This window comes from Pteropus vampyrus, unplaced genomic scaffold (genome assembly GCF_000151845.1).
Source record: "Pteropus vampyrus isolate Shadow unplaced genomic scaffold, Pvam_2.0 Scaffold11, whole genome shotgun sequence".
Classification (NCBI taxonomy): Eukaryota; Metazoa; Chordata; class Mammalia; order Chiroptera; family Pteropodidae; genus Pteropus; species Pteropus vampyrus.
In genome coordinates, this window is record NW_011888792.1 from 785,957 (window position 1) to 810,547 (window position 24,591).

A 24,591-nucleotide genomic window follows, 5' to 3' on the forward strand; every position below is an offset into this window, starting at 1 on the left:
TAAAAGACTGAAAGCTTCCCCTTAAGATGAGGAATGAGACAGGGATGTCCACTCTTGTCACTTCTACTTAGCATTGTACTAGAGATTCCAGACAGGGCAACTACTCAAGAAAATGAAATAAACGGCACCAAGAATGGAAAGGAAGAAGTAAAAGTATGTCTATTTGCAGATGACATAATTTTATATATAGAAAATGCTAAGGAAGCTACTAAAAATACTATTAAAACTAATAAATGACTTTAGCAAGTTTATGGTATAAGATCACTATACAAAAATCAATTGTATTTCTATATACTAGCAATGAATAATTAGAAAATGAAATTAAGAAAAGAATTCTGCTAATGACAGCATAAAAAGAATAAACGCTTAGGAATAAATTTAACAAAAGAAGTGCAAATCTTATACTCTGAAAACTAAACAAAACTGTTGAAAGAAATTAAAGAAGAGCTAAAGAAATAGGAAACCATCCCTCTTTAAGGATGGAAAGGCTTAACATTGTTAAACTGGCCATCCAAATTGTTCTGCAGATTCAATGCAATTCCTATCAGAATCCCAACTGGCTTATTTGCAGAAATTCACAAGCTGACTGTAAAATTCACTTGGAAGTGCTAGGGACTCAAAATAGTCAAAACAATCTTGAAATGGAAGAATAAAGTTGGAGAACTCCCATGGTTTCTTAGCTATGAGACCAAGAGCCAAAGCAAATAGATAGATAGATAGATAGATAGATAGATAGATAGATAGATAGATAGATAGATAGATAGATAGGTAGATAGATAGGTAGATAGATAGGTAGATAGATAGGTAGATAGATAGGTAGGTAGATAGATAGAAGCTTTTGTTTTAATGTTAACACTGTCAAGAAAGTGACAAGACAACCAACAGAACTGGAGAAAATATCTGCCAATCATTTATCTGATAAGGGGTTAATATCTAGAATATATAAAGAATTATAACAACAAAGAAACAAACAAACCAATTAAAAACGGGCAAAGAATCTGAGTAACTATTTCCCAAAAAAGATTCACAAATGGCCAATAAGCACATGAAAAAAATGCTCAACTTTAGCCATCAGGGAAGCACAAATCAAAACCACAATGAGATATAACTTCATACCTACTGGGATGGCTATAATCAAAAAGATAGATAACAACAAGTGTTGATGATGATGTAGAGAAATTGGAACACTTATACACTGCTGGTGGAAATGTAAAATGGTACAGCTGCTTTGCGAAATGGTCTGGCAGTTCCTCCCAAAGGTTAAAAGTAGAGTTACCACATGACCTGGCAATTCCACTTCTAAGTGTATATCCAGAGAACTGAAAACCTATGTCCACACGAAAACTTTCACACCAATGTTCATAGCATCATTATTCATAACCCTGGCGGAACTTTCAAAATGTAGCAACAACCTAAACGTCTATCAACTGAAAAGTGGATCAATACAATGTTATATATCCATACAATGGGCTATTGTTCAACAATAAAAGGAAATGAAGTATTTCTATATTCTATAACATGGATGAGCCTTGAAAACATGCTAATAAGCAAAACAATCCAGTCACAAAAGTCCACATATTGTATGATTCCACTCAAACAGAATGTCCAGAGCAGGCAAATCTACAGAGACAGAAAGTAGATTACTGGCTGCCTAGGATGGGGGTGGCAAGGAATGTGTGAAGGGGGAAAAGGAGAGTGACTGCTAATGGGTACAGGGTGTGCGTGGAGATGACGAAAATGTTCTAAAATTGATTGTGGTGATGGTTGTACAACTCTGTGAACATACAAAAAAAAAAACACCAAAACCAGTGTATTGTACACTTTAAATAGTTTGATTGTTTAATATGTGATTTATATGTCAATAAAACTTAAGTGATTCCTGTTAGAATTAAAAAGGTAAACTAATTATTCTTCATATTGGTATTTATGTTAGCCCTGCCTGGTATATATTTTTGATGCTAATGATCAAGCTGCACTAACTTATTTATCCCTTTGTCATCTCAGTTACAGTAAAAGCATATACATTTATTTACTCAACAAATGTATTCATTGTCTATTACATACCTAAATGGCTAGGAACTACCTGGGATACCAAGAAATGTTAAGTCAACGAGGCTTAGTCCAGAAGCTAAGAATATAGTAAGAGAGTTTATAAAGTAATAGTAAATACGTGTTGAACAATGATAAAGATTATGATAATAAGTATCTAAAATGTGATACAGAAATCAAACTCTACTGGAGTTTAGTAGAAGGAGAGTTGTCTCAACCAGGATGGACTTTAATGATCAATGACTTTGGAGACCTCTCTGTTCTAATCTAGCCATTAGCAAATAGTGATGCTGAATACCTCTTTCCTGGACCTGCTTTCAAAGTGGCTGGACTACGTAACAGCAAAAGTTCATACACCTCCAAAGTTCTAACATCAACATTTAGACTTTGATTTAGAGTCATAAAAATTAGCCATTTTGTCTACGTTAGATATATGGCCAAGCTAAACTGTCAATAGAAAATAGCACACTGATAGAAAATCAACGTGAAATGAACATATATTTCAACTATTTAGTCATATCTATACCTTACATACCCTATAAGGAAGGTAATCCCTGGAGCATGACAACTTTCAATGCATTAACTCAACTTTTCTCCATGTGAAATGTGAGCTTAATGGGTTATCTCATGAAGCAAAGGGTTGGCCCCAATCTTTACTTCTGCCAATGTACACAGTACGATTCTCAATTAAAAAAAAATCTATAGTCCTTAAATTCATTTATTTGAATCAAATAAGAAATACTTGTGCTGACCTTTGTAAGAGATGAAATTTTTAAAAACACACTTTAGCTATGCCTTTTAAAACAAAGACTATAAATATTGTCTAATTTCATAGAAAATATATCATTGAATCACTCTGCACTTTTTTAATGAGAAAACTTACTCTCCAGAAAAGAATTAAAAATTATTTTATTACAAAAAACGCACATTTTAGCATTTTTCACATTATTTAGGTAGTTAACAACATTGTTTATTAACACATTATCTTTAAAATTTCTTTATACAAACTAGGAAATTTTGAAGAAAATTAGATTAAGTCTATTCAATTCCAGTCTTAAGCTTGTTAACAGTGACTGATTTTCAAAAAATGGAACTAGCTTTATATTTTAGCTTCAAGGTCTTATGAACCTGTAGGTATACTTTTAGCTGACTGAGGCACCATACCAAGGGCATTCAGAACATGTACTCAATTTCTGTGAGAGATATTGTTTCATGCATATGTTTACTGAATGTCTACCATGCTAAGCACCAGGGGTACAAATGAATAAAACACAATCCTTGCCCCAGAAAAGACTGAGAAGTTAATGTTAACCTCTATATGTCAGTTTGGAGGTAACAGAGATTTAACAAAAAAGGAAACATAATTCAATCTGAGGGCATGAGAGAAAGCTGTAATGTTGGAGCTTATAGGATATACAGGGGTTGACTACTTGGTAGTTGAGTTAGAGGCAGAGGTGAGGTGGGAGGAAGTATGGAGTGTTTATGTGTATGTATGCAGACATTGCAAAGAGAAAGAAGAACATTCCAAAAACAAGAGAGCAAAGACTTGCAGATGAGCAAAAGCAAAGTTGCTTGGTTGTATGTGGAGGAGTACAACCAATTTAGAGTAACTGCTACAGAAGCACAAAGAGATGAGGCTGCGGGGTGCATCATCAGATGATCACGGGCTGGTCTATATACACCATGCCATTGAAATATTTTAAGGAGGAAAGTGACATGGTCAGATTTTGTGTTTGAGATAATTATTAACATCTCTCAGAGTAATATGTTACCTAAGAGAAAATATCCAATATTCCAAATCTGCAAACTATATCCTTGCAAATACCTCTACCAAAAACTTACAAGGGTATTACAACAACAGATATTACTTGCTGAAAATTAGCTTAAAATCGTCACGCTGGGCTAAACCATATACAAATCAGAAATATTCCTTTTGAAAGTCTAAACTAGAAACCAGATAGGTCATCTAGTCCCAATCTCTCTGTTTGGCTTCATTTTTAAAAACCTTTAATATCTTCAAGTGAAACATGAACATTCCACTTTACCATGGACCTCACAATTCTTTACTGTCATATACAACACAAATTTCACACACTTATGTGGCTTGCTTGGCTTCTGCCTATGTTTACTTGTGTTTTACCACTATAGCAAAAGGAAAGATGAAAAGCCAAATTCAAAGGAAAAACATTTTCCCTAAGTCCTAGAACAGTTCATATCACAAACCTCCCTTCCAATGAAATCTCTGTTTCTGGTCTTCTAAGAACAGAAATGGAAGGAAAAAAGAAATGTTTAAAGCCCTCTATAGGGTAGAAATCATAATTAACCTAAGGTCAATCTGTCCCATTCTGAACAGCCACACCTCTAACTCCAACTGGTCATCTTGAAAACAGAAGCTGACAATCACTATGGATGGACTGGTAAACATTTTTGCCATTAATTACAATAATAATGCAGAGGGGAAGGAGGGGAAGGGCCTAATCCCTATTGGAAGTGGGTTAGTAGTATCTTTATATCAAATTAATAGTATTTTTCTTCTTGCAAATAATCTATATAATGCCTGAAAAAACGCTTCAGCAAATTTTTACACTTTCTTTGAACTCTTTTAAAAGACATTAGAAGAAAATAAGGTTAGTTCTAAAAAAAAAGTCAAGATAGGAAATTTAAGTATACTTATTTAGAAAGCTAATAAATACTCTTGGTCACTAAATTATATTTTGTATTGCATTTTATTTAAAAATATAAAATGCTTTTTGCTTCCTAGAGAATGCAGAACTGTATATATTATCAAATTACTATGGCACTTATAAAATGCTATCTGTTCACAATTATAGTAAAGAAAATTCTGAATTGTCGTGTTGCAATCTCTCACAAACTGTCTTGGCCTTCAAATTAATTTTTTAAACCCTTATCTGATTTTTGAGGTTTGATGGTGGAAGAATAACAATATTTAAGTCGATTGTAACTGGAACAGTAAGGGGAATCCTACACACATATTTTTCACCTGCAATTATATCAATGACAAAACACTTATGAAATCAAGTTCCAGCTTTACAAAATTTTATCCAAACAAAAGTTATCTGCAGAAATGATTTCTATTTTAGTTCATAACTATAATCTTATGTTTTCTTTACTATTCATAAAAAGAGACAGATGGCATATTGCAGAGTACAGTACCCCAGATCTCTTAACATTCACTTTTTTCCTGTTTGCATCATCTCTGAAGTAAGTACAAACTATATTTGATTCAAGATAAAGCATTTTTTTTGTATTTTAACACATAACTAAAATGGTGTGCAAAATTTCCAATGAAATTTAGGTTTTGAAATTGTACAAAAATCCTTAATCACAGTTTTAAAGTAGTAGCTTTCTGAAACTCTGATAATGAATGAAGAAATTAATCTATTAAATACAAATGGAATGAACCCACCCAGATTTCATAAATTTTGGTAAAATTGTAGTTGTTCTGATTTAAAGCAAAATCAATATACTAAAGAGTAATGTTTCTGAATATATGCTTTAATGAGTATCTGTTGGAAACACACAAAGTGACAGAAAAATCTCTTTAACAAAACAGAAGACACATGCAGTATCCCCAAAATACATGAATTTTAGCAGCACCATGAGAATATATTCTCTAAACATTAAAAGAATTTAAATACAATCAGTGCTTAAAAGAGCCTATTTTCCATTAACAGAAACTATTATTAAAATTTATCAATACAAAAATGGCTTCATGAGCTACTAATGTCTATATATCTGTTCTGAACTCTCAAATACACAACAGCAGTTATTTATCAATGTTACTGTATATCTGAGGATAATAAATTTACAATGAACAAAATTTAAAGTTTTAGTTTTCAGTATTATATTTCACTATTATCGTCTAACTGCACCGGGATACTATAAAATTAACTATTTCTAAGAGTATTTTAGATAGCTTTAAATCTTAAAAATAAAAAATAAAAATCCTAGAATTTATTATTATTAAGAAATGAGTAAATTTCAGAATTCTATACAGCCGATGCTATGAAACAAACAATATTCCCTGGAATGAGAGAACAAAATCTTCCCCCATAAGTATATGCTAGTTTGTTAGTATATAGCTACTTTATTTAGTATATAGCTAATCAAAGACTATGGTCTCAAAGGATGCCCAGAACACTTCGGTGAGTCAGAATGTATACCTGTTCAGTCCCAAAAGAATATTATCATCTAGGTTAAAAAATAATTTTTTAAGAAAAAATGCCAATCAGATAAAATTTCATATCATTTCCCCAAAGAAATTAATAAACATTTTCATCTTCATGATTTCCCTCTTTTACATATCCCTAAATTTAAAAAGGCATTTAAATAAATACGCTAAAAACATATTAATTTATTGAAACTATTCAATGAGAGTGTTTTTGCATAATTTATGACAAGGACATAAAATAATACTATATCACTTGACTAAGGAGTATTGAGCAGCCCATACATTTTTAAATTTAATTATGCAGCATAATTAAAAATCAAAGAGTAAATAATTCAAGTAACTCTATAATGCCACTGAGTTAGACAGAATATCAAAAGTTATATTAGCCTAGCAAATAAGTTTTGAAAAAGTTCAAAAGTAATTTAAAAAAGTATTTGTGGATGAAATTATATGTCTGGGATTTGCTTTAAAAATAATACAAAAGTGGAAGAGTGGTAGGGGTAGAAATGAAACAAGAGTGACCATTTTTTCATAACTGTTAAGGCTGGGTGATATGTTCATGGGAGTTCATAATAGTATTCTCTCTTTCCTATATATCTGAAAATCTGTATAAGTTTAAAGAGTAATAAAATTTTTCTTTATCTCTTTAAAGCTAAGTAATACTTTTTTAAAAAATATACGAAGTTTATAGAGAGTAAAGAGCTATAACTAAATTACCAAAATTTTCAGGACCAGATTGGCTTACTAAGTAGCTATTACTACAATCAACTCTCAATGAACTTGACTGACTAGATCACTGTTTCCTACATCTTTCAAAAAAAAAAAAAAAAAAAGACATTTTAGTGATTATGCTCCTTATTTAGCAGGAAAATGATTATCAACCAAAACAGAGAACTGGTGGCAAAATTTTTTTTTTTTTTTTTTTGCTATTTGTTTTTTCTGTTAAATAAGTACTAAGTAGGGAACACAGACAATAACACTGTAATAACTATGTATGGTGTCAGGTGGGTATTAGACTTACTGGGGTGATGACTTCATAAGTTATATATAATGTGTAACCACTATGCTGTACACCTGAAGCTAATATAATATCAAATGTCAACTGTAATTGAAAAATAAAGTTTTTTTAAAAAGTACTAAGGAAGAAAGACAAATGGCCTAAGCCTTAAAATATAGATTTAACCTGTCTTCCTCTGCCATGAAGAAAAAAAACAGCATATCAAGTTTAAACACTTGCACATTTCAGATTTAAATAAAAATTATTTTGATATTCCTTCTGTTTCTAATTAATGGAAACAATGATCTTATCTCTACACAGGTCTCCTAAGATACAAACAGTTATTAGCTTCCTAACACAACAATGAGCTTGTGCTGGGAATTTGACTAAAACGCACTGTTAACTAATTGGAAGTAGGACAGACAGACATACTAGGTCAAGAGCTGAGCTATAGTCCTATAGTTTTTACTAATGACCTATGTGACCTAGGACAACTCACCTAACCTCTGAGATTTAGTCTCATGTGCCAAAGGCACATGATTTTGACTTTTAGCATTGTAATCCAGCATACACATAAATATGTACATTATTGAAACATAGTTTTTACTCTTATTTTGAGTCTTACTCTAATGTTTACTGTTTGGTTTTATTATATTTTATTTTTCATAATGCCATGAATAACCTAAATTAATTTCAAATTACCAGTTTAGAAAATCTTGAATTACACCATCTCTGAGGTCTCTTCTAACTCTTTTTTTTTGGGATTCTAATATTAGCTTCAAAATATACCATCTTCCATTTCAGGTAAAAATCAAAAGTTCAGAGAATAAGCCTTCTAAAATCCTATAGCTAAGATATTTGTACAATAAGAAAACTATAAGATTATGAATTGTCTTTAACATAATTAAAAGCTTAAATTGACCTGTTAAGTTTTATTTTCAGAACTTAAATATCTCTATGGCTAATCTATAGATTCCAGCAGTCAATAAGGATCTATCTTCAAATTAAAGTAAATAATTCCTATTAGACTCCCAAGAACGAAGAAAATCGATAGATGACGACCAATCCCAGTTAATAACTCCAAATACCGAAGATTAGCAAAACAATAACATTCAGAAAACTTCTGGTGCATAAAGTAATCTAGAAATAGTTTTCATAAATGTTACATACTAAAGTTCTTATTTCTAAGTGTTTCACTATTCAATGCATGTGACTCAAGTGTTAGCCAAAGAAATCAAGTTTAAAGTTATGTTCAGTGTAAAGTCCATTTATTAAATGTATGTTAAATATAATTTAATATTTTAAATTTTCCTCCTTCTACATATTTTTTAAAATTGCATACTAATCACATTTAGCACTGTAAACTTTAACTGTAACTGCATATTTTAAAAACCTGTATGTTTTATAAATCACATAGTCTCCAGATCAGAGGAACTAAAAATGCTCATGTGTTCAGTCATTTTTATAGCTACAAAAAAAAAAGTATGCCTATACTGTAATAAAGTATGATCTCCAAGATAATTCTAAGATATGGCTACTGTTTATGCAAACTATTAGCATTTTTAGAAACAAATCAGAATAGCGTCACAGTAAAATAGTTTCTACCCATTCATTCCTGAAGAAAACATCTCATTCTCTTCCTCAGCCTGACCATGCAGTTCCTCAATGTTAGTTTCTAATAAAACCTAATCCTGTACATCTAATAGTCAATAAATTCAATAATAAAATTCTCATGAAAAAGAGTTTGGAATATCTCACTTCACAGATCTTCTGAACATGCTAAAGAATATAATTTTTAAAAATTGTTCCCAAAAAAGATTCACATTAAAGGGAAAACTTTTCTTAATTTCAACTATAAGCACCTAGTCAAAAGGTTCCAAAGAAAGATTAAAAATTAACTTTAAGACAACGACTAATAAGTATGTTTACATTTGCAATACTGCAGTTTCACAGACCTCCTTACATCCAAACATACTATAGTATGGCCAATAATTAATGTAACTGGTTTGGAATACATTTAGGATAAACTATCTTTTTAAAAAAGTATCAAATTCTTTTAAAATTCAGAAGTATGTGAAGATTTATCTTCTGTTAGTTCGTATGCAAAAATAATTCTGACATTAACAGGGTCATTCTAGAAGTTACTCTAATAATTTTCTTCTTTTTGTGAAATTATACAGTGAGATCACCTGAGACTATGGTAAAGCTTAATTTCAGAGTAGGAAGTCTATTAAAAAAAATTATAACCCTAAAGAATATACATGAAAATGGAAACCAGGTTACCAAAGGGGGCCTTTTAGGGACTGTGTAAAAAAAAAAATCGAAGAGTTTTACAACAATACGTATATTGTTTCACTGAAAAACAATCTGTATTATAATTAGCTCAGTAGCCCTTTTTCTACATAGATAAATGTTCATCCCAATCCATCTAGGCAACTATAAGTTATTAACATCTTTCTGACATTAACAAAAACAGTCAAAAAAAAAAAAAAAAAGTCTAACCTGGAATTTTCACTCAGAGTTGTAACTTTGCAAGATTTATCTGAAACCCAAATAACTTTTTTACACATTTTACTTAATCATGATGGTTGAACTGAATCTGTACCTATGTGAAAATGATAATGCATTCTGAGTTGGTTCAGCTCTTGGCTCTGAGTTCTGTGTCACATCAGGTGTTCTTTCATCATCTGTCCCATTGATACTTTCTGGTGTTAAAGGAGACTGAAGATCCCCGCCTGCTGATTCCTTAAAAACAAAGAGGGGTAGGGTAGTATTATATTTCTGTTAAAACACACAAGGTCATCTTAAAGTTATAACCGACTCTGATGTATGCTTATTTATAAACCATATTTCAACTGAAATTTAAGTAGAAGATTTAAAAAATAAAATTTGAAGGAGAAATAATTTTTTTCAAGTAAAGCAACTCATAAGAAAACTTCTGAAATGTAATACAATTTAGAAATGTAGTTTCAAAGAACTGAAAAACTTTTGGGTTTCTATAAGCAACTAATTGGTTAGAATAAAAGATATCCAAAGAACTACTTGAGAAGAAAAAGAAGATAACACAAAAACGCAAGATGTGATTTTATTTGGGAGTAGGAAAGCATAGAAGAAAATCCTCAATAAGTTTTTTTTTTCTGCCCTACTTTTTGATTCCTAGAGTTATTTTAAAAAGCAACCAGAAATATCTCTATAACATATTATACATAATGATGTTACTGTAGTTCCACTTTTCTTGCCGGCTACTCATAATGGAATTATTTTTCTTCACAAAATTTCCTGTCTTACTTTTAATTAAGATTTGCCTATCAAGGTATTTTTATCCCTCTGGAAAATAAATGGAATTCAAAATGAAACTACAGCTGACATTTCTCCTTATAATTGTCATTATCAGATTATCCAAATTCAGTATTAGAAATTAGAATGAGGGGTCACTTGATAAACCTGTTAACCAGGGGGAGGTCTTAGCACCAGATGGTTAAAGAGTTTTGGTGGTCCCTTGTTATCTCTGGGCAATAGAACTTCACAATTGAAATATGAGGCTATGTTAGGAAACAAAATGAAAACTCAGTGTCCAACAGGGAACTGTTTAGATATGGCCATAATCTGTCAACCTAAAAGAATAAAAGAGTTCCTCAATTAAAAATAAGAATATGTGTAATACAGGAAAATGTTTACAATTAGAAAAATATATGAAAATATAAGGATAAATCTAGGTTATGATAACTTATATGCTTTACATAAAAAATACTGCACATGAAGTAGTGCTAGAAAGAAATATGGAAAGTATTAATGTGGTGAATCTAACTTTCTTTTGGGGGCTTTTAGTTTTATACTGATGTATATATTTCACATTTAAATATTTTAACGAATAGTACCATATGTTATAAATTACATAAGCTATCAAAGCTCAAAAGGCAACTCTCATGATTCCACATTACCACTTAACTGTTTTTCAATTATTAATGGAACCTCTATTTTGACCTTTAATTTCACTCTTATTAAATCTTTCTCCTAAATCCTTTTTGTTTCCATTAATTGTCAGTGCATGAATAAAGTTTACAGTATAATGTGACAACATAAAATTGTTTTACAACAAAGTCAAATCCTATTAAGTGAAAAATGGGAACAGTATCCAAAGTGACTATTTCTAGGTCAATTACGGACCATATCAATTAGCCAGAAAAAGTTGAAGCAGCCAGTAAGAAACTATGTTATCGTCTTTGGTTTCAATAAACCAGGACTATTTTTCTCCAAGAAAGGCCAAACCAAACTAAAATAATCAAGGCTGACTGTCTAATCAGCGAAACAGTGAAATGGCTAAGACCTGATTCAGTGGAAATGATGACAGGAACAAACTGCCTTGTTAACGTGAAAGGACATAACCAGCATTAGCCATCAAGGATTCAATGAGGGATTTGCTAGAAACGGTTAACAAGAATGTGAGGGACGAAAATAGATTAGGATTAAAAGAGAGGGAAGAAGAGGAGTAGTAGCTTGATTTCTGGTTCTTATTACCTTCTGGAGGAATATTAGGAAAATTAGCATAGGTTTTGGGGAGGCTAGAAAAGCACAAAGACTTCTCAGAGGCAAGCTAAGTAGAGAAAGAAGAGGAAAAAAGGATAGGGGTTGCAACAATGCAAAAATCTCAACATGGCAAATTTTTCTCCAGAATACTTGAATATTAGCTATATTTAATGAAAGGCATATTTAATCACCTTAGATCCTCATATCTAAAATGAAAACAAAATGCCTAAAGCATGGTTTTTAAAAGTAGGTTTTTTTAAAAAAAGCATATTTGCTCACAAGAACAAGTTTCAACAGCACATAAGGACATAATAGGAAAATAAAATGCTCTTGCTCTCCAACTCCCCCACAGGTGGCCAAAAGTATTCTGTGAAATCTTCCAGAAATTTTATAGTGCCAAAAATAGCACCGTGACACTTGTCTTATTTAATGTATTCTAAACATTTAGTTCTTTTATAATCTAAATTTTGTGTAATTTTTAAACATTCAACTTTAGTTATTCCTTTAAAAGACCTACACTTTATATAAAACCAACACTGTATATCTCTAAATCAAATATTATAATGAAAAACTTGTAGATATATTTATTAGACTATAAACTTTTGAAAAAGAAGGATTTTATAATAAAGAGAATTCCAAGCTAATATGGCTATTTCTTAGTAAATATTTAAGAAAAAAAAATTATCAAATAATCTCTTCTTTGATATATTCATGTATAAATATATGTATATGTACACGAAAGTTGGTTAAAAAAAGTAAAATGTAAAAAATAACTAAAAACTGAGATTTAATGACCTACCACCTTTACGACCTTATTTTGATAAAATTTATCACATCCCACTTCGTTTCTGGGAAACTCCCCCCACACCCCATATCAAAACAATATGAAAAAGAAAAATTACAGTCAAATGAAAGAAAAACATTTTTGTATATTAAAATCTTAGAGAATATCAAGGAAGCCAAAACTAACAGATGTGACCATATTATTAAAAAAAGGAGCCTGAGCAGAGATTCAGGAAGTGCTGCATCTTAAGAATTCTCTCTTCCTACACATTTGTGAAGTAGCAAGAAAGCCCTCTACCTCACTCCCCCGCCCCTTCCCCCCACCCCCCAAAAACCCAGAAATATTCAGAATCACACGGGAAAAAAATGACCTTGGCCTCACTCCAGGCTCTCAGGAATGTGCCTGAATAGTGATAGGGCGGGGTAGAAGGGATGTGGTAGCACTGCCCTTCCCTACTAGACCAAGTACCACCAACACCTTCCATTTAATGATGGAATAAAGCCTAAATTTTTTTAGTATTTTATTTTATTATTAGTTTCAAGTATACAATATATTATTTAGACATTTCTCTAGTTTATGAAACGATGCCCCCGATTACCACCCCTCTGCCTCTACACATAGCCATCACATACGTTACTGCTGACTACACTCCCGATGCAGTTAAAGACTAAAATTCAAATTCTTGTTAGCTTCATCCTTTTTGGCTTAAGTAAAACAGGGCCCTTGTCTGTATCATTTAATAAACAATCATAGAAGACTCATTCTAATTTAGTCTTTTATATTTAAGTGAAGATGAGAACGCCACTCTTCTAAGCAGAGGCTCTGATAAGAAAAACTGGGGAAGGATCTAACGGAGTTGAGTCCCATAGCTATGGATATGGAAAGAAATGCTAGGAATGAGAGACAGAAGAAGAGCAAAAGATGAAGCTGAGATCAAACGTTTACTGTCATAAGTCATTCCCTATACCTGGTTACCATTCAGAGCTACTATCGCTGAAATCCCATTTCTGACAACCACAGCAGTTCTTGTAATCTGACTCTTTGGATGGATTAATTCATGCTCTTCCTTCCTTATGTAAGATGACTGATGCTCAGGGCTAGTGGGTTAATCACCACCACTCTGCATGTTTTTGTACTCACCAGCGGAATTAAATTCTTACCAAGTGTCAGCTGTATTTGTTGCAAACATGTTTAAGTCATTTGTTTTTATATAATTATATAGCTGAATTAAATATTATGTAAACTAATGAAATTTGAATACAAAACTAGAGTGATTATTTTAATAAAAAACAAACCAAATGCTCTGAAATGACTACAAAAGAAAATAAAACCCACAACTGAATTAAGTATATATAATGTACTATTAAATAGCACATATACTACCACATAATATCAGAAAAAAAGACATAAAAATCTACTAATATAACATTCAGATTTCTTTATAAGTACCAAGGGTTAGTTAGCTCTAACTACAGAAAAAATACCCAGGAAATTGCAGATAATTATTGGTATGGTTTATATAAGAAAAATAACATGGAACTCTAATCAACAGATTCATATTCAAAGCAAAGCCTTCATCTTTAAATCAAAATATTAACAACTAAATAAAACATAACATTATTGAATTTTAATTTATAAAATTAGAAGAATTTAAAAAAAATTCTTCACATTAACTGACTTTTTGGATTAACTCCTCAACTACTGGCTTTGATTCCCACAAATAAGAGGGGCTTGTGTCATACCACCCCCTATCTTCCCAACCTAACCCACTCCCCTTCTAGCGGCCCTTCAGCCTCATCAAGATTTACAATCTCTTGGCCCTCTGCTAAAATGCTGCTTCGTCAGGCTCAATCTGGCTTTATTTCTCTCCCTATACCAGAAAGCCAATCACCTTAATTATACTCTCACAAACATCATCCCAATTTTCAGGCTTCCTTTATCTTCTTCATATAATACCTATTTTGTCAATTTCCAATTTCATGTTGACTGAACTGTCATTCTCTATTCTTATGTGCCCAAGCTACCAAAAGCTATATGAGAAAATACTGTTAAATATGCTGATTAGTGCTATGAAGATCATTTTGAGCTCCGACTTTAATTATGCTTTTGAAGTGCCAAGTAATATTTAATTTACTTACATCTCCTTTATCTTTTTTTCTTTACCTAACAGCTGTTACAAACCTCTGTTCAAGCCTTCTCTCTTTATTTGTCCTTCTTCTCAGTGAATGATCTAATTCTTTCTTCACAGAAAAAAACAAATAATTGGCATATACTTCCTCAATCACCCTAACTGTATCTGAATCCATTTTTATCCTTCCCTCCTATCTCAGATAAAGTGGCTCATTTGTTTCCATTCTCCCCGCTCACATTACCTTCTGCACAATGCTCCAACAATGATCCTTTCCTTCTATCTTTTTTCCTTCACTGATTCCTTCCTTACATTTAAAAACATATTCAAGTCACTCCTACACACACATTCTAGAAAAAAACAGTTAGCTCTACATCCCCCGAGATTACCATGCTAACTTTTTCTCTTCATAAAGAAGAAACAAATATTTATTACTTATATTCTCACTACCAAACATTTTAGTCTCAAGAACAGCCAAAGTCACCTCCTTTCATTCCAGAAACTCCTTCACATTGCCCTTCCTTCACCAATAGTCCACCTATAATTACAGTGAACTCCAGTTTATTTGGTTGAAAGTCCTAAGTCCCATCCTATTGGAACTCTGCCTCTGACATTGCCAAATCATTGCCTGCAACTTAAAATGCTCTTCTCTTGACTTCTGTGCTAACATTCTCTGCTGTTTCATTTCCTACTTCTACTCAGTGTCTCTCTCTATATCTCCCTCCAATTTCTTAAGTGACAATCTTAAGTGATAACTTTTGACTCTTGTCTCTCCTCTCTTTCCATTCTATGTATTTCTGGATCATAACATTCTCACTGACAGCTTTACTACATGTTTGTTAATGACTCATGAGACAGCTCCAATTCCAAATTTCTAACTACTCACAGGACATATCCATCTGGATGCCCTATTAAGATACAAATTCAGTATCTGAAGTGGAAATCCTCTTCTGAAAGTCAAGCTACAAACCAAGAAGTTTCAAAAACATCTAACTCTTCCTTTACCACCCTCCCTCACCCTCACCAGTCCCTTAATTCCCACATTTCCTCCAAGTTCAGCCAATTTTACCACAGTTGTATCTATCCCCTCCTCTCTATTCTCACTGCCAATACCTAGTAGGTAGATCCAATACAGAAATGGATAAATATTCCATTGAGACAAGTAACAGGATTAGAGACATTTAAGTCCACTATCCTTACTCTGGACATAAACTAGTTAGAAACAATAATTTCCAGAGAATTCTAGTTAAGCTTTCCTGAGGTCGTAAAAGTTGTTCTTGGGGTATCAGATTCAGTAAAACATTTGTTATGTGATACTAAGACTGTATCACATGAATTTGTAGGCATTCACTAATTCTAATGGTATACATATGGGTTAGATATATAAATAGTATAGTTTAGGGTAGTAACACTTGACTAATACAGACCACCTTTCAAAAAAATCCATTTATATCAAGTGACACCCCTGTTAAAGAAAATCTAAAACATTTGAAATTTATTGTACTTTTAATGTCCTAAGAGATTACATAGCTCAAATCTCTGACCTTATGAATTCAAGAACTACTATACAGACAGGTCAACTGACTTTCACAGAACCAAACAAGTAGTCAAAAGACCCTAATAATCAGTTACAAAAAACTAACACCTTATTTGGGTAAATACCATTTGTCATTAAAAATAACATTTAAATAATTATGATATTTATAATAAAGCCAAAGAAACTTTTTTTCTTTACATACACACACACACGCATATATATATATATATATGCGTGTGTGTGTGTGTGTGTATATATATATATATTCCACTTTTTCTAGGAAGTGAATTCTAAAAAATCTGGAGAAAAAAACTAGACATTGAATATAAATTAAGAGAGCTACTGCAATATATTCAATGTTATACAATCTTAAAATTTAAATAGAAAAAAAAAATTCCACAACTTTTGGTTGGCTATAGGCAATTGATGGAGTATACTCAGGTTCAACTTATTCCTACAGATGTAACCTTGATGAAGACAACATTATCCGACATGATCACATATGTACATCAAGTGTACAACCATAGCTTAAAGGTCTAAGAATGGGGAAGGGGCTAACTTTGCTCCAAATGCCAGACTCTTTTCATCACAAGCCTTTCGGGAGGTGGAATGGTTTATCTTCAGCACAGCTTCTCAAAGTGTGGTCCCCAGATTAACACTGTCAGCATCTCCTGGTAACTTGTTAAAAATGCAAATTCTTGGGCCCCATCTCAGCCCTACCAAATCAGAAATGTTGGGAGTGGGAAAAGAAATTTGTGTCTTAACAAGTCTCCCAGGGGATTCTGATGCAGGCTTTATTCAACTAAAGCATCTGTGTTTTTCTAAATAACTGTTACGCGCCAAATCCTATGTCAAGGCTTTACTATCCTTATCTTCACCACCTGATCACATCATCAACAGCAGCTATTAGTATTTATTAAGCATATACTATATGCTAAGCACTTTGTAATCCTCATTTAATTCTCACAATAACCCTATAAGGAGATATTGTTCTTATTCTCATTTTATAATTTTTTTTAAAATAGTAATTTGCTTAAGTTTAGAAAACTAGTTTAGAGCCCAGATTCAAAGTCAGACTACAGAGCCTACATTATTGCCATTATCATATGATACCATCATAACACCATCTGTCATAATAACATTGCCATTATCATACCTATTCCTCTCAACAATCCTATAAGATAATACTCATGTTTCAAATGTATAAACAGACTTCGGTTAAGCAATTTTCCCAAGATCACATACTTATAGAAAAATAATTTATGTCTAACTCTGACTTGAAAACCCAGACTCTTAATCAGTTTGTTATTCCTCCTTAAATAAAAAGAGAAACTAAGACCAACTGAATGTCTACTATTACAAATTATCTCATAAACTAGTTAGAAACAAGCTCTGCTCTCTAGCTGAACAGGCTCTAAGTGGCCAGTAATCATACATTTAAAACTAAAACAGAAATATTAATGACATCTGTAACAAATTGTTACAAAAAAAAGGAAGGGGAGAAAAGATAAATGAAAAGAAATACTCTTTTTTTTCTCCACTATATTTCTCTGGTTTTTGTACATTAAATTAACAATCAAGACTTCGAATGTTTTGAAAAGCTAAAGTCAGTATAGTTTGGCTCTCAAATACTGATGAACTTAAGATATTTCTTTATTCCTTATATTTCATAGCATTATGCAAATACAAACATCTTGGATCTATTCCTTTGATAAAACTAAAGGCTTAATGACACTCCTTCCACAAAAGAGAAGCCGGTATCATGGCCAATTAAACAAAAACAAGTTATGATTAGAGAAACAGAAACTAAGTACAATGGCAAAGTGTAATTGATTACGATTTTATTGGAGACCTTTGAGTATTCTTTAGCATCCTCTTGTAACACTAGAATCATTCACCTGAGGAACTGAAGTTCCCAACATGCACTGTAACTATTTTAAATAGGCTTTTATACTTAAAAGTATAACTAAACCATCATAACACTTAGGGAATATAGATTCAAAGAAGTTTCAAAATAATCATTTGTGTTATTCCAGGTCACTGTTAGTACGGAGGAGGTATAATGAAGCTTTGGCTTCAATCCAGGGTATACCTTTAGTCTGTGAGAAAATATGTACTTTAAACATACTGCACAAAGCTCTCATTTCCTGTAAAAGACAAACAAACAAACAAACAAACTAGAAACTCAAAACTCTTTATACCAGAAGGATTTGCCAAATAGAGTTTGATGCCGGGGTGGGGAGGAAGGTGAACAGCAAAAAGTTTTCTGAAACATTCCAAATATTTGACTAGTCACTAGATTCCAAGGCAATTCCTATTTCATTCCTCAAGAAAGTTTTATCCATATCTGCTATTCCTGACATTATTCCAGAGAAACATTTGTAATATCTGATTCTTCTTTTTCATAAAGCTTGAGTACACTTCAAAACAATTACTATAAAAAACTCAGCACAAAGCTGAACTCTACTCTAGACAATTGAGATAAAAATTAATTTTAGGAAAGCATTATTAAAGAGCTGAAATAATTGGCATTATATATGAATCATACCATGTACATTAAAACCTTTGTAGAAGTACTGCAATATAACTAATGAACTTGGAGATATAATTAATTTCCAAAGTAAGATGTTCTAACTGTCCGATTTAAGTGCACTTCAAAGTCAAGTAGAACAAACTGTACTGTTAAATTTTTATGTTTTCTGTATATTATGTTTTGACATCTTAGAAAACCTTTCTAGCCAGCCAATTCTTAGAGATAAGAAGGGGTAAAGTGAGAGCATGCATCTGATATGAAACTAACCCATCCAGAGCCATACCTCCTCTACCTGGCCCATGCACCCCAGGAAACCACACTGCTCTGCCTCAATCATCCCAGGACTAGGTACCAGGCAACTATATGCCACCCCTATAATTTAAGAGCTCACAGAAATTATTGAAACTAGCAAGTCCTACCTTGCCCTGACCTACCATTTCCATGGAAATCCCAATACAGGCTCGACCCTCAGCTGTGCCCATGCTCCTGCTTTCTGTCTCTGACCACCCTGAGCCCAGAGGTGTGCCATGCCTCCTGATTCTAGGACTTGTACGCATAATAAGCTTTTGTTTTCCTGAGCCTCTCCCGTGTCTCCTCCAGTGGTTGCACCTCAGTGACCATCCCAGAACACAGAACACAAGTAATAAGCCAATCTATGTTCTATATGTATGATTGTTTTTAAGTTGTATACACATTAAAGAATCTGAGTTTTAATTACTAACCTAATTTTCCCCGCCCCAATTCTTGCAGACATTGGCATATAGGGGGAAAAAAAATCTTTCCCCACTAGTACAGATTAACTGAATGGTACATTTCTAGGTCCACTTTGGAAATTACCTTAATTTTGCCATTGTTTCCTTAAATTTAACTCTGGCCTAAAGGATACCATCTAAAATGAACAAGGTTCTACCAGAAGGAAGCGGGGAGGAGAGGGGGGAAAGTAGATGGGGTAAAAGGGGTAAAATATGTGGTAACAGAAAAAAATCTAACTATGGGAGGTGAACACACAATGTAAATATATATATTATATATATGCCTTACTGTCAAAATGTACAGCTGGAACTTACCGGATTTTGTTAACCAATGTAACCATTAAATCAATCAATCAATTAAAAAATAAAACGAATAAAGTTCATAAATCAGAATAGAAATTAAATACCCACCTGTGAAGGTGTACTGGTAAGTTCCATCTTTTCTTGTGATTTCTCCTTTGCTAGTCGAGCAGCTTCTTTAAATTCCTGAAACTTTTCTGCAAACTGAATTTATAAAGACTATATACATTAACCAAATAAAAATAAGTCACAATGTCCACTTTTACCTTAGTTTTCGTTCATTTTTCTCAATAACTGACTCTTACACAAACATCCTAGCCCTCAAATCAATTACAGGTATAATATGAAAATGACAGGAAAAGAAATCTAATACCCAAACATCTGTACACTATAAAGTACTTTGACAAATCTCATTCAAAAACATCATGATATAACTGAAGTTAGAATCTGGTGTCAGCTAGCTTACCTATGTCCCTCCTTGGTTGTTCAGATATACTTTACTAAGACCAAGGTTGGGGATACAAGTTGGGAGTGGAATCAGTAAAGATGGGCATACTACATTTGTTTATCATGGAAAAAAATTGAATCTCTTAAGTATCTACTCCTAAGCATCTCAGTATTTGAAGCATGCTTTTAATTTTACTGTAATATATACTCATATTACATAAGGCATTTTATTTTCAAACAATACAAATAGCAATATTTAATATTATCACTAACTGACATTACTAAATCTTCATTTCTAAAGATTCCTAAACAGCTAATGTATAGTAGCAGAAAAGAATAACATGACTCCACAAAGGTCTTTAACATTGTTGACAATTTTAAAAAATTACTGTACATGAAATGCTAATTCTTAGGAACTCATGGGAATCTATAAACATCATGGCCATGACAGTATCTATTTGTTTTGGAAGTGGAAGCTAGTTCACTACTATTCTCAGAAAGAGTTAGTTAGGGCTGCAAAATAACCAAATTGAAAAATCTAAAATCTCTATGCAACTTAAAACACTTGTTAGAGTTGGCAATAAAAGTATAAAATTACAATTCCCTCCTCAAATCCTATAAGCCAACTCTGATTTCATTTCCACCTTGGGAAGGAAAGCTTCAGTAGGAAACGGTCATGATACTATGACCTGCGTTGGGAAGATGGAGGAAGGTCAAAATTCAAATCGTCATTATTACAACTTTTCATTCTTAGTTTAAACCTTGTCACTTCCAATTATAACTTGTAGATCAGGGAACTGAATCTGTATTGCTATACTTCTCTAATTGAAGAGAATACCTCCTTATTGGAAAAAATCTGAATACAAATCTAAAAAGGTCTTACGTTAGTTGGAATGAAAAACAAAACCATAATTAACCTCTTTTCATGTAATAATCTGTGGCAGATAAAGTTTTTTCTTATACTAATTTAGCATTCCAAAGTAGTTAATGTTTAAAACCCTTCTCAACTTCATAAAGACACTATTGCTAATTTTTAAAGGCTTAGGTTTCCATGATAACAAAATACAATTTAGTAAGCACTGTAACAATCCAAGCATAGTTAGAATTTTCTTCATATATCAACCTTAGGAGATCATACATTTTTTCCAGTATTGTTACTCTACCCTATTTTGAGAGGCCTTTGTCGAGAATTGCTTTCAGAGCCTTATCTAAACCCTTATAATGCTTTGATTCACTTACGTATTTAATGAAAAAACAAGCCAGAATATTTACATGTTTGCTTCATTTATGTAAAAGATTATAAACTCCTTTGAGTCCTGTACAGTCTACAAAGCATCGACATTGGTCTTCGTGGTAGCTTGGAAAATAGATTATGATTTTGTCATCTTTGGACCAAAACAGTCTAAAACGACTAACTGCAAGCTCTTGGAGCCAAGTCTAGTGAATAAATAAACCAGACTTGGCTCTGAATGATAACAAGTTGTTTCCTAATAGTCAATCCACACTCAAAATACTAGGATTCACTAGTGGTAAGGTCAGTCAAAAGCATATGTTAATTTTATTTTTTTACTTTTTATTTTTTTACATGGACAACCTTTATTTTCTATTTCTACTTTGTACACTTAATTATTACCATTAAACACATTAGTTGAAATGGAGATGGACTGATGACTTTTTAGAGGGTTGTAAAACTCCAGCTCATTTAATGGCTCAACTAGTGACAGATATAGAAACCTGCATTTGGGAGGGGAAAATTATCCAGGAGTAAACTGAAGCCCTTGGTTTCTGACAGTGTCCCCCACTAGGCTTTCGATGCCAAAACCAGTTGTGCAAAATCCCTGTCAGAGAAATAGCCAGGATAAAGTGATTGGCATGTGCCAATATGGATGGCAGCTAGCCCGTGATAAGGGATCACAGACGGATGGAGACTGGCACCAGGCTGGCGGCTGCAATCACACACAGGACCCAGGGTGGAACAGTAGCCTGGGGAAGTCAAATGTTTAATGCACTCAAAATCCCATTTTTCTAAATAGTTCCTAGGACGCTTTCCTCAAACAGTGCATATGTTAATTTTAAAGAAAAAACAAAATTCTTGAAATATAAAAGCCATTTCCAGAAAAAAGATCAAATGAGGAGACAGTATAATTAACAGAATTTAATAAACTATTCCTTTATTACATTAGCTAGCTGCCCAGCAACCTGAAAGATGCAATGAAAAGCTTAATTTATTGTCAAAATTACTTAGGCTCAAAAATCACTTCATGCGAGTTTATTTGAGAAATTAATCCACAATTTAGTTCCTGTATTGTCAAGAAATTCAGCTACTAGAATATAATTATAGTTTTAATTTTTTGTTGCTATAGTCGTCAGTAGACGATTCCAAGAAAAGTTCCAAAAAGGTTCTAAGTAATGGCAAAAGTATTAGAATAAATGCATAATTTCCTAAGGGAACTGTTCGTGGAGGGGCAATGCTCAACCGGATGCCTGTGTCTCTGTTATGTCGAAATACTTTGAATCTAAAACTCATACCTTTAGCACAGTTCAAGAAATGTACTTAGAGAATTAGATGGGTATTAAGAGAAACCAAATCAGATAAAACTTCTTTTAATCATCCCACAGAGAATGACACATAATTACCAAGGCAAAAGTTAAAATAGTCTTAAAATTGAGCTTTAAACTTGTTTATACCAAAAAGATTTAAAAAATTTGAAAACAGTGTTAAAGAATGTTTACAACTAAAACAAAAGGAAACAAAGTAGTTTATTTCAACTACTGAACTATCTAGTAATAACCTTGTCAATAAATATTCATGAAAGTGTAATAAGACTTTTAAAAAGAACTTATTTTTAAGAATCTGTATGATGACTAAAAAATAGCTTACAGTCTAACAAATATGAGCCATGTGTATTTACAAGAGTCTGATTACCCTGCACTTGAATAATTTAAACTCTTAAACTATCAGTTACTGTGTATGCCAAATCACATGTAAAGTGTTTCAAATGTAGGGTTATCCTTTTAACTAAATGCTTCAAACAGAGAAGTTTTAAGCATAAATTTTAGGGTCTGGTGAATATAAAATGCGAAGAGCAAAAGTGAATAATACTCATCTCCTTGATCATCTTAGTATCCTGAGATTGTTTCCTTTTCCTTACGTACCCTTTTCATGTGACATCCATAGAACTCAAGGTGCTCCTGGTATGAACACTGCATGGCTTTTGCTTATAGGCAGGACAACTGTTTTATTTCAAATATTTAACTTGTTGATGCTCTGTATTTTATTGGCTTTTCTGGCTATGGTCATTTGCTTGGTCAGTATCTTCTAAGAACTCCTCATGGTATCTACTGGATTTCACTCTGCACTGCATAAGAAAGCTCAGAGTAATTCCACCCAGATAATGCATAATTTTCTCTCAACAGTAATTTATATGTGTCTGCTGTCATTTCATAAAGCTGAAATCTATATGGCTATCAGCTTGGGTTTTCATAATTCAGAAGAGCTTGGTGTCTACCTGTCTAGCAGACCATCTCTATCCAACCAAGGGTGTGAAGTCCTGCGAGAAGTCCATTCTAAAGTGATAATCCCCACCTTTTATTTCTTATCAAACATACAGTTAACCACACCAATCCTTCTCAGTCAGTGGTGACTATTTTTAATGTGTGCAATGAATCTTCCAACTGATAGCAGAATCCAGTGCTCTCACATCTTGCTCTACAGTCACTACTGTTGTTCTGAGAATATTAAACATATTTCTATATTTTACACTTTCCTATGTGCTACTACATATTTAAGACAATTGACTCGAAGATTTTTCACTTTGATCTTATGATTCTACTTACTTTTGAAAGATGATGCTCAGAGGAGAATCCCAGTCCATAAACAGTGTTTGCCCGGCTATCAGCCCACTGGCCAAACTTCTGAGATGTTTTAGTAAATGTCATGTTTGGGGTGATGGTGCTATTAATTATTGCCTAAAAAATAAAACAAGTATGAGTAACCAGCCCAAAATTAGCAAACAGACATGTAAACACAGGACTATTTAGTTATAAAAAACTTATGGTTTCTAATGAGCCACATTAAATACATAAAGATAGAAATAATTTATATTATTACAAGTGACAGCATGGAAATATGGTAACTACTAGAACTGTAAATATAATGGCACTCTATCAAAAGTTTCAATATCTTACAGTCAAAGTAAGTTTTCCCATGGCGCAAAAATTATTTTTAAGTTTTTAGTGTGGTCAATTCGTCCTCTTTGAATATTTAGGACTGATATCTATTAATTTCGGATGACAGTCTCCAGAAGTGAGTAGTTTTAATAGTTGTTTATTTAAAAATAAGGTC

General features: G+C 32.6%; 1 protein-coding gene across 1 annotated transcript in view; it reads right to left on the reverse strand.

Annotated features, from left to right (window-relative positions):
• The window catches only part of HOMER1 (homer scaffolding protein 1), a 115,270-nt gene that overhangs the window by 43,965 nt on the left and 46,714 nt on the right, over positions 1–24,591 (reverse strand). The window contains exons 3-5 of the mRNA XM_011377344.2: positions 24,084–24,215; positions 19,911–20,003; positions 9,844–9,983 (exon numbers count right to left, since the gene is read on the reverse strand). Coding sequence (XP_011375646.1) covers positions 9,844–9,983; positions 19,911–20,003; positions 24,084–24,215 — 365 coding nt within the window. The remainder of the gene's footprint in view (positions 1–9,843; positions 9,984–19,910; positions 20,004–24,083; positions 24,216–24,591) is intronic.